This window comes from Natator depressus, chromosome 5 (genome assembly GCF_965152275.1).
Source record: "Natator depressus isolate rNatDep1 chromosome 5, rNatDep2.hap1, whole genome shotgun sequence".
NCBI classification, from domain to species: Eukaryota; Metazoa; Chordata; order Testudines; family Cheloniidae; genus Natator; species Natator depressus.
The window spans coordinates 29632106-29644164 of NC_134238.1; the positions used below are offsets into that span (position 1 = coordinate 29632106).

Sequence of the window (12059 nt, forward strand, 5' to 3'; positions counted from 1 at the left end):
GTAAGGGTAGTTAAGCTGTGGAAGCTCCATCAAAGGAGGTTTTAAAGAACAGGTTGGACAAACTTGTCAGCGATGATCTAGCTAATACTTAGTCCTATCTCAGAGCAGGGGATTGGACTAGATGACTTGTCGAGGTCCCTTCCAGTCCTACCTTTCTATGATTGTGCTTGCTGCAATGCTGAACATAGAGGAAGGTATGGTCTCTGTCCCAAAGAGCCTATACCTTCAGACACAGGCAATGGCTTCCTCCAGGCCCCAGGGGTGCTCAACTCCTCCCCCCACCGTCCGCTCCACTCTGCCCCAGGCCCCACCCCCACCCAACCCCTTCCTCCCAGTCCCCATCCCTTCCTCTTCCTGCCCAATTCTGCCCCCTCCTCCAAGCGCACCCCATCCCCATTCCTCTCTCCCCCCCCCCCCCCGAGTGCCTCCTGCACACCACAGAACAGCTGATCGCGGAGGGTGGGAGGCACTGGGAGAAGTTGAGCGGCAGAGGCCCTGGGGGGTGCTAAGCACCCACTAATTTTTTTCCATGGGTGCTCTAGCTCTGGAACACCCACAGAGTCAGCACCTGTGCACTGAGAATAAAATGTCTTCATTGTGGTTCATCAAAGAGCACACAACCCACTGTTAATGTAGATCTAAAACAGTCACTCAGAATGAGCAGTAGGGACCAGATTAATCTGTAAACAAATCCTGCTTTTTTATGCTATTTCAGTGACACAAAGCTGCTGCTGTGCTAAGTTTAACCAGGTTTCAGAGTAGCAGCCGTGTTAGTCTGTATCCGCAAAAAGAAAAGGAGGACTTGTGGCACCTTAGAGACTAATAAATCTATTTGAGCATAAGCTTTCGTGAGCTCACAAAAGCTTATGCTCAAATAAATTTGTTAGTCTCTAAGGTGCCACAAGTCCTCCTTTTCTTTTAAGTTTAACCAGGTTATCCATTTATGTATACAACGTGTTCACTGGGGTGAAGAAATGGGGGTCACAATGTACTGATGATACGTATGTAAGCATGGCTGCTTTGCATCACCAGATTAGCACGAAGTAGCAGGAGCAGTTCATTGGTATAGTCCTACTTAGCAGTAGGTACATGAACTGGTAGGTGGCTTCTGAGCACACTTACTGGATTGGGCCCCACATGTGAGTAGGTAGACAAATGTCTATCTCCCTGGGCTTTGTGGATCACTCTGGGTTTCAGATGGAGACAGGCATCCAGCTGCCTGGAGTACGGTAGCAGTATGTGTGAGCACCTATTTTTGCTGTAAGCACCTACTTTGTTTGGTGGCAGCCAAGCAAGAATTTTGTGGCGCACAGTAGAGCCTAAAACTGGGACATAAGGGCCTAAGTACCTTTGTTTTCACTAGTTGCGTATTAAAGTTAGTTCTGTCCAGGTTATAACTTTACATTCTCCAGTCCTCAATCCACTAGATAATCATTGTGGCTTCAAGCGCCTTCAGTGGAAAAAGCAGGAATTACAGCAATAGCTGGAGCGTGGACAGCTACTGCACTGGAAATGGGCGGTGGAAACACCCCAGAGACAAGCTTGTTAAAAGCCTAACTGGTTGGGATGCAAACACCAGCAAAATCAATGATACTTGCTAGGGATCCATCACAGTCTCTTTCTGCTTATCGCTCTTTGTTTTGTCCGTTGTCCATTCACAAGGGTGACTAACCCCCTTGGTATTTTGCACCTGCCTCAACAATGTATGTTATCATATGATCAGGTTGGTACAAGAGGCTAGAATCTTAGGGCTAAATTGACAAGGGGGGTTTAGGCACCTAACTGCCACTTCAGGCACCACTGGCATTCACAAAACCACCACTCAGCTGCTGCTACTCTCTGTAGGCACCTAAAGTCCCTCAGGGCTGAATCCCTAAAGGGGCTTAGACTCAGCATTGCAACACCTAACTTTTAGATGCCCTGTGCCTAATGGAATCCACAGCCCAGAGTTTGTTGCCCAGCTCCCTATACAATGCATAGGGAGAGTTAGGTGCCTATGAATGGGATTCACAAAAGCCAGCATATTGAGCAGGGAGCCATCTAAGCTAATCAATAAGACATACTGTGGAGAGGGACCTAAGCCCCACCACGGAAAGTGAGTGAGGAATCTCCCTCGATTTGGGATTCATGCTGGAAACCCTCTCCTAAAGTTAGGCTAAACCCGATCAGTCCTTTCTCACAAAAACCCAGGAGGTGGTGCCTTCCTGGAATGAAATAGCCCACTACTCAGAGCACTCATTCAGCATATGGGAGACCCAGGTTCAGACCCCTGCTGGGGAGCAGCAACTTGAACCCAGCTCTGCCACCTCTCTGTTAAATACTCAAACCACCAGGTTAGTGGGGTGTGGTTCTCTCATTCTTTCCTACTGCAGCTGTTCCACTTTGTATCAATTAGAGTAGGGGCTTGAACTTGGTTTTCCCCCATCATTGCTCAGTGGCCTAATCACTGAGCTATAGCATCACCTAACTTTGTTGTTGGCCCAATTACTATTTAAAGAGTCTTATTCACCCCTTATTCCCCAAGTCACTCTTCTTCTCACACCCTCTTTTGAGGACTATGCAGAATTTGAAAAAATGGATCATTATGGAAATTAAATCTACCACTTTTGTAAGATAAGGTTATACTTTAAGCTTGTCTGTGGTATCAGACAGCATCTAACCTTTGCTGCTGATGTAAATATCTGAAACAAAGCTTAGAACAGGCATGAAGGAATCGCTTTGCAAAGCAACAAAGAAGCCAGGATGTACTTTAAGTGCAACTTTAGCCCCAGTCAATTAATTTTCTAATAGTTAATCTTCTTAAATTTTGAGTTAGGTCAAAAGTTAAAACCTTGAATCTTCATAATAGCTCCAAATCCTGTATGTAGGAACTCAGCACTTAGCAAGATGGATCCTAAGGTAACAGAAGTATCACAATTTTCTACATCTAGGAGCCCCTAGTTACTTCAATGGTAGCATGAGCAGGCCATTAGTTTGGTGGGGGAGGGGAGGTGCGGATGTGTGTGTTAATAAAGAAATCTGAAAAAAACACCTTTGTCTCAAATATTGCTATTATTGAGACATGCTTTAACTTCTGTTAAACATTTCAATATGTGTGGGTGAAATACCAGTCTAACAGATACAGATTTGTCACTGTACAGGTTAAGAAACCTCAACATTTTGCATCATTTCTCTTTCCTAGTAATTTAAAATGCACAAAACCATCCAGATCTCAAAACTGTAATTATATAATTAGTTAAGTTGATGCTTCTAAAAGATACTGCAATTTTAGCCCAACATATGAGGAATTTCTTTTAAATGCACAGAACAAGAACATGCAACATGAGCCAGGGCAGGGCAAGCTTCCCCCCACTGCCCCGTTAAGTCCTTTTTTGCTGAGCAGTCCAGCTGTGGTACTGGTGGTGGTTCAGTGATGTGGACGCCTGCCCAGTCTGAATCAGCCAGAAATCACCAAATCATTTCACGTAAGCAACACACCAGTTATCCAGTGTTAACTTATAGTTAATAACAGCCTTGGCAGGTTTCAGATTGGTGATCTAGACGTGAAAGGCTCCTTATCCTATTATTAACTGCCTGATCCATCCTGTCCCCAGTGAGGAAATATAATTATACATTACACTCACAAAAACGCAATTTAAAAATCCTAGTCTAGAGAATCCTGATTACTTTGGCATTTTACTGGGCAACAATTAAATCAACAGAAATACTGCCATATGCAAAGCTTACAGTATATTGTTTTTCATGACCAATATAAGTGTTCAGATACTATAGTGACTGATATTCTATTATAGCAGTTAAGATTGAAGCTTGCTTCTTATTATAAACTGATTTTTCAGCCTCTCTTATGACTTTAAAAAAAAGAAGTAACATCCCTCTGCACATTGCATGTGCCATATCTCATTACAGGATACACATTTACTGAGAACACTGGTTTAAAAAAAAACAACAGAAAAGGCATTTTAAAGCTGAAGTGCCTGATTCCTCTCTCACACTAGTGTAATTCAGACATAAACTCACTCAAGTCGCTGCAGTTACACAGTTGTAAAGTGAAAGAAGACTAAGCCCCACAGCGTTTTGAATATTTTCTGTCTTAACTTTTGAAAAACATCATTTTCTCTTTTGGGGGGGTGGGGTTTTTTTGGCTTCCCATACCTCCAAACTTGCTTGGCTTACGAACGCCAAATGATCTTTGTTTTGTTGTCCTAGCTGAGCAAAAGAACCTTTTAGGATTTTTTAACAGTTGGTGAAGACTAACATTATTTCCAATTTTAATAATGAGTGGAATTTCAAGAGGCAGAATATAATTAGAATTTGACCTGGACATCAGGGTAACACCAGGACTCTTACAAAAAGATCGTAAGAATTTTTATAAGCCAGAATTTTGTAAGCCAGTGCCACCTAACACCATGATGACACATTTGTTCAGCAGGTGGAATTACTAACACCCCTTCTTGAAGCATGTAAGTGTTTTTGTGTTGGTCTCTCATCCAAATACTAACCTGAGCTGACTGCTTAATTTATGAGAACACATGAGCTCGTAAGTAGAGTTAGTTGAAAAATGCTCCTCCCCCCTGGAAAATGTTGACGTTTCATCAAAATTTGTAACTCCCTTTAGGGTTGAAAATTAAAGAATGAACATTGTCAGCCAAAGAGAGCCAAAAAAAATCAGCTTTGTGGTGAAAAAAACCCAACATGTTTTAAGGAAAGCAGATTTCCCACAAAAAAATTTGTTTATTTGAACCCCCAATTTTCCATCAATACAAAAGTTCAATGGAAAATTTTCAGCAAGCCCTATTCATAGGCCAACGTGATCTCTCTCCAGGATTCAGTAACATACATGCGGGCCCAGACCAACCTCTGACTCTAGTGTCCTCCCTGCTCCTTCCTTTCCTTGGTATTCCCTTTATTGCTGCGTGATTGATATTAAAGGAGATGTTGCTCAATGATAAGATACTGCTTCCCCTAAAAAGCAAACAATCAAATCAAGCAACATATTGTGGGTCACATGCAGTAGATAGCTCTTCTGGTACCAGTGAAAGAAAATAGAACAAAAACCTCATGCATGGGGAAAGATGGAGGGTTTGCAAACCTTTAGAATATGTATGTATTCTATATATGTACAGCAAAGAGAAGAAGAAAAGGTCAGAGAGAGGGAAGGGCTTAGGGGCTTTAAAACATCTCTTGGAGTGGCTGGAGAGGGAATGCAGGAAGGAAAGGGCAGGGCCATGAGAAAGAGTTGGAAATGAGGATCAAAGAGGAGAAAGGGATAAAAGGGCACAGGGAAAAATGGGAAGTCTTAGAGAGGGAAAGTGGTGTCGCTTCCCCTTATTTTCAGACAATGGTAGAGTGAACTCTTTTTTATGAACATTGATTGAATCCTAATTGAAATTTACATGCATGTGTCATAGGTTTTATACTAAAGTTGTGACATTCAGGAATCATGGTGAGAGATTTGTCTTTGTTTCCCTGCACCAGGCACCTGACACAGATCAGTGTTTCAGAAGGTTCTTACCTCTGTCACATGGCAGCAATCAGTATCCACTGATTGTGGTCTCTAATCTTTATTTATTAGAAAGACTAGAAAACGACAATGAACATTGTTAATGCCTGTTCTTTGTATATACTTCCATAATTTTTAATTTAAATACTGATGCAGTTTAGCATTTTTTTGTATCTGAGCCAATAAATGACTCTTGAGCGTGACTGCGTAATAGCCCCTAGTCCAAGTTTTCATGCAGCTGTTGATTTGGAAGTCATAGCATGGTGGCACGGTTCCACCAGAAGTGAATACTGCAGTATAAATGCTAATGATCCCCACCCACATTGCAGTGGGGGGGGGGCTGGTGAGGTTTGATTTTGCAATGCACAGCAGAGGATATTGTTCCAAGAAAACATATTAAAACCTGGGGCATAACTGACACTTGGGTGACATTCACCTAAGAACGTAAGGACTGTAGTAGGCCTCCACTGTAGCGGACTAGGGTAGTTCTGCTCTACTGGATGTTGGCAGCTAGAGAGGGGACACACAGAGGGCCTCAGCACCCCTGAGTGTAGCAAAGGTTGGCCCAAGGCCTGTTCTGAATTCACCGTTGTGGACAGGACATTTAGGGGCAGGGTTACATAGATCCAGTGGACACAAACCCCTATGCTGGGATTGTGCAGAAGTCTCAGCCCCTAGTCCAGGCTAGGAATTGGAGTCACAGCTGAGGATAGGCTGCAGAGAGGCACTGTTTCCTTTCTGCCCCCCAGCCTTGCACAACACGACACTGATGCGCTCTTGTCTACTAAATACCATCTTTCTCAGGCCTACCAGAACTGGGAGGAGGAAGGTGGAAGTAGAGCAGTGCAGACACAGCCTGGCAAACTGAATCCCCTTTTCTAAATCAGTGCACTCCGCATGTATCCAAAGGTTGTATGCACCCAGACCTTGCCTACATTAGCAACAGGGTTCATTTACAACTTGCTTGAATGTGTCTCTAATAGTTTGTGGCTCATAATAGGACGGAGGACTGTAATTCCTTGATCTAATTTCAGTTGTTGGGTTTGGTGTGTGGGTGCTAGGTAGTGTTGGTGGCCTGTGATAAACAGGAGGTCAGACTAGGCAAACTCGTGGTCCCTTCTGGCCTTAACTTCTATGACTCTCTCCCTAAAGGCCTTTGAAAATAGGCATCATCCTGTGCACAGAAAAGTAACATCTGCAAGACCTGCTGCACAACACATGCAACTGCGACCTGGACAGGCGGTGGAGATTTTGTTGACGTCGTCTTGGAACCCTGGGCCTGATGGTAAGCCCAGGGGGTCCAAAAAGTCCATTGTGTTGGAGGCTGCCACTGGGGATGCCTTGCCATCGGTGTCTCCCTCCGTCGCTGGTCCAATCTGTGCCTGCTGTGGCAGGAACAGAAGGAGTCCCCGTCAGAGTCGGACGAGACCGATCTCAACCGTGATCACCACGGTGGCGCCAAAGGTTATTGCGCTGGGAACCGACGATGCAGGGGAACAGTGCCGAGGTACCCTTGCTGGGAATCCGTGAGCTCCTCTCACGGTGCTGGGGAAGGGGAGCATCGCCCCACTGGTGGCGGGGAGCCAAGCCTGGAACCTAGTGCCAGATAAGTGTCTTGGCAACCATGATCGGGAGCGGCGCTGGGGCAAATGGTGCTGCTCTGGGGCGTCGTTGGACACCAGACTCGACAGTCCCCTCAGGGGAACCGAAGTCAATGGCACCAACTCCTGATGTTTGGGCACTAAATGCTCCTTCGTGGGATGCACTGCCAGTCCTGCTGTCTTTGGCATGGGGAGCGCCCCCTGTTGGTCTTCCTATGCCACTTGTGCAGCACTGGTTAATGGGAGTGGTGCCGGGCTGAAGCTTGCAGTGCCGAGAAGCACCGGTACTGCGGGTTTCTTAGAGTCCTTCCTTGGCACCATGTCATGCAAGGCACTCTGTACGGACACGCTCGGTGCCGGGTCCTGACGATCAACGGCAGGCTGGGGATGAAGAACGGATTCCATCAGCAATTGTTTCAGTCGGAAGTCTCACTCCTTTTTCGTCCTGGGGTGGAAAGCTCTACAGATTTTGCACTTGTCTGTTTGGTGCGCCTCCTCCAGACACTTCAGACACGAGTGATGAGGGTCACTCGTTGGCATAGGTTTGCTGCAGGCTCCGCAGGGTTTGAACCCTTGGGCTTGTGGCATGCCCCAGAGCCCAGAGAGGGAAGGGTTAGGGATTGGGGAAAAAAAAAGACCACTCCCCAACCCTTATCACTATATACTAACTATTACTACTAACTAAGAACTAAACTACAACGATCAGAAATTACGCTAAGGGAAGCACTTGCTAGGCAAGCAACCACAGTTCCAACAACTGTCACTAGTGGTAAGAAGGAATTGAGGAGTAGCCGGGTCAGCAGGGGCATATATTCAGTGCCATGAAGGCACCACTCCAGGGGGCTCCACTGCTAAGGGAAAACTTTTTGACGACTGTGCATGCAGCACGCACATACCTAATTGGAGTTTATATGAGCAATCACTCAAAGAATTGAGATTTTTAAAAGTTTTCAGTTAAATGAGCATTGTTTTAAAGTAAGAGTGTCAATATAAATATTTGTTGTACTAATACATTCCAATACATTTTACTCTCCAGAAAAAGTAGCAATTAAGATTTTGGACAAGACCAAGTTGGACCAGAAGACTCAACGCTTACTGTCCCGTGAAATTTCCAGCATGGAAAAACTGCACCACCCAAACATTATCAGACTTTACGAAGTGGTCGAAACATTGTCAAAACTGCACCTTGTGATGGAGTATGCAGGAGGTGGGGAACTCTTTGTTAAAATCAGCACAGAGGGAAAGTTAGCAGAAATGGAAAGTAAATTAATTTTCTCCCAGATTGCATCTGCTGTGAAGCACATGGTAAGTTGTTTTTCTGTAGGCCTAAATTACCCTGCATTACTTTAGCAGACTTCATGTATTTTTGTTTTGTGTTGCACCATGTAAGAGTAGTGCTAATGAAAGGTTCCTGAAAGGCAGCTCTGGACACTAAAAATCCCCGTAGAACAGATACCCCCATGTGCAGTGGCAATGTTGACTTCCCCACATCACTGTTCTTCAGCCTTTGTCTAGGGATATTGCTTTTAGGGAGAGACAGTACTGTTGTCTCCATGCCCATTCAACTCTTGGCCTCTCTGTTTAATGCCTAACTATGCTGCCTTTGCGGTGTGTTTTCTGATACTGTCACCTCTTCTTTGGGTATCGGACTGAGAACACAAAACTCATTTCACATAAAACAACACACCAGTATGACAACTTTCCTTACTCTTGTGCAGCACTCTCATCCACATATGAAGTCATAAGCTAGGTGTTACATCTGTAAACACACTGAATGAGACAGTCTATATCATGCCAACTATTGGAACCCAGAATTAGCATGTTAGAGCAGGTTTCTGTTTTTGTAGGTAATGGAAGTGCTAATAATGGGGAGGGAGAACGCAGCAGATGAGAGGGAACAGCATAATGGCACCTGTTAGCACTGCTGTAGTTTTAGAATAAATCAAGGTCTAAAAAGTGATGATAATCCCATTTAGAAGATCTTCATGGATCAAATTCAACCCTGGCCTAAACTTCTATAGAAGTCAATGGGAGTTTGGTCTGCTTTTTAATCAAGACTAAAGACTGCTGAGATATCATCCACAGAAACATTCAAAAAGAGATCAAAGGATGTTCTGTTTGGATACAGGATAGTGCATAAAGGCCAATCACATGCCTTTGGCATTAAATTCTAATCCCACACAAACACAGTAATAAGATGGAGGTATGGTTAAAAGTACTTATCAGTAAAGTAAGGTAAAAAACGTGAAAGATATTGTAATTATTGCAAAAACAGTGTTATAAACCCCTTAAAAGAAATATGAATATTAGGGTTAGGAAATGCAGTTAGGTTGTTCAGGTGCCTTTAACCGTACAACTATGATTAATGCATGTGTTGTTATGGTGTCAGAGTACATTGATTTTTAAAGACACCTTACAGCTTTTTCTCCCCCACCCCCTTGGTGTTAACACAGGGAAAATTTAAGTTCGTTTGGGCACCTTAACTGTGCATTTCCATACTTTACATCTAGACTTTCCTAGTCCAACTATAGGGAAACAGTGGAGGATCTCAGATCCACTGTGTGGTAACTTGGCAAATGTTGACTTTTTAAAATGGCAACTTTTGTATAGCAAAGATAAAGGAAAAAAAAAAAAAAAGCTAGAAAAGCCTTCTCATATATACTAATACTTAATTTGCTTTCCTTTTGCTCTACAGCATGATAACAATATCATTCACCGGGACCTGAAAGCAGAAAATGTATTCTATACCAGTAACACCTGTGTGAAGGTGGGAGACTTTGGATTCAGCACAATAAGTAAAAGAGAGGAAACTTTAAACACTTTCTGTGGGTCTCCTCCTTATGCTGCCCCTGAGCTCTTCCGAGATGAAAACTATGTTGGTGTTTACGTGGACATATGGGCGCTAGGCATCCTTTTATATTTTATGACAACTGGTACAATGCCATTTCGAGCGGACACAGTAGCCAAATTGAAGAAGTGCATTCTTGATGGGACATACAGCCTGCCCCCATACCTTTCAGACACTTGCCAGAAACTGATCAGAGGAGTTCTTCAGCCAGTCCCAACTGCACGATACTCTATTGAATGTATTATGAAGAACGAATGGATGCAAGGGATACAGTATCCAAAAGCCTTGGACCCATTTAAACTGGATCCAAAGTATTTAGCAGAGACTAGTACCCTCAAAGAGGAGGAAATTGAAGTGAAAAATACCTTGGAAGATTTGGGAATCACAGAAGAACACATTCAAAATAACCGTGGAAGAGATTCTCGAAGCTCAATAACTGGTATCTACCGAATTGTTTTGCACAGAGTGCAGAAGAAAAGAGCCCTGGAGACTGTTCCTATAGTCACACAACCAGAACCCAAAGAGCAGGACTTAAAGAAAGGTCACAGTTTGCACCGTGGTATCAGACATACATCCAAGTTGTGTTCAATTTTATGAATTGTATATAGCAGACTTTACATTCAGTAACTTTAACAAAGGGTTTTATTCATTTCACAGTAAACTCTGATGTTACATTTTTGTAATTTTTAAATAAACCAAAACTGCCTTAAATCTCAAAATGTATTAGTTCATCCAGAGGACTGGTGTGCTCAAACAGACTTGCTTGTGTTTGCACTTTGGCCCACAGACCTCACATGTAAAATGGAAGATATATTAATTGATTAACAAATACAAGTTGTTGAATGGATGTTTTTTAATAATTGAGTAGAATTACTCAATATAGCTGGGCTGATCTTTTAGGACAGCTATTTATAATATGTGGCCACTTGCAGAAATATTACTTTATTAGCCTGATGTTAAGTCACAACAGTACAGGAATCTAAATGACTGCCAATTTGCAATGGACAAAATCTGGTTATTTAAAAAGACTGATTCCTGAACAGCTGTGAATATTTATTTACAAGGAATCTATAACTAACAGGCATATATGAGGTATTAAATGTTAGCGCTTCATTTTTAGCTATTCCACCTTGACAGATAAAGAGGCTCTAACCTTTTTTCCCTTTCTCATCATTAGTCCAGGATCAGCTTTTGAAAAATCCAGAAAATTGCTTCTGGTTTGTCTAGGTATTTCTTGCTGTAATGTATCACAAGTTATCCTATATTTAAAGTCAAACCCTAACATGCTGCTCCACTAACTCAAATCAAACATTTTGCACCTTTATTTTAGTACCACTGTGAGAAATGCTGCTACTCCTGGGTACTGACAGCTTTGCTGCCATCTACTGGCCTTAGTATGGTTTGATCCTTGTGTGAATTAATAAGTAAGGCTACGATTTTGTCATGGACAGGTCATGGGCAATGAACAAAAATTCACAGAAGCCGTGACCTGTCCTAGACTTTTACTAAAAACATCCCTGACAAAATGGGGAGGCAGGAGGGTCCACCACTCTGCCCCGCTACATGTAGTGGCAGGGAGCTGTGGCCCCTCACCCCTGCCCAGCGGCTAGGAGCTTGGGGACGGTCAGGGGGCGGCTGGGAGCTGAGGGGGGTCCTCCGCTGCGGCTGGGCGAGAGCGTCCCCCCGCTGGCAGCAGTGGCTGTGCTGCTGCAGGGCCCCAATGTCACAGAGGTTGGAGAAAGTCATGGAATCTGTGACTTCTGCTACCTCTGTGACATACTTATTAATAAGACCATGAGTAAGGAGACGAGGTATCAAGAATGCAGAACTACAGCGTACCCAGTCCTGCTCCAAATGAAGGCCATGGGCTATTGCTAACAGGACCAGACTCCAAGTTTATCTGGCTTTAGCTTCACTTATAGATTCAACATTAAATGTCCTTGAATAGAGCATTAAGGAAACATACCACAATGCAGTGCTTCAGCAGTAAAGATTAGCACCGAAAGCTGAAACTGTTTGTTTTTGTTTTACTTTTAATGGTCACTAGTATCAAAAAATCAACCACCAAATACCACAAATCATACACAAGAGTGGGACAGGGTTGGTTGGT

The 12059-nt window shown here is 43.5% G+C and overlaps 1 protein-coding gene across 5 annotated transcripts in view; it reads left to right on the forward strand.

The window, feature by feature from the left end:
• NIM1K (NIM1 serine/threonine protein kinase) overlaps positions 1 to 10627 on the forward strand; it is a 76009-nt gene extending 65382 nt beyond the window's left edge. For 2 of the 5 annotated variants that reach the window (XM_074952518.1, XM_074952519.1), the window contains 2 exons: positions 8138 to 8406; positions 9797 to 10617. In XM_074952518.1, the coding sequence (XP_074808619.1) occupies positions 8138 to 8406; positions 9797 to 10546 (1019 nt within the window). In that variant the 3' untranslated portion in view covers positions 10547 to 10617. Of the gene's footprint in view, positions 1 to 6212; positions 6786 to 8137; positions 8407 to 9796 lie in introns of those variants that run through there. The other 3 variants (XM_074952521.1, XM_074952520.1, XM_074952517.1) reach the window with 3 other exon arrangements.
• Positions 10628 to 12059: the final 1432 nt, after the last annotated feature.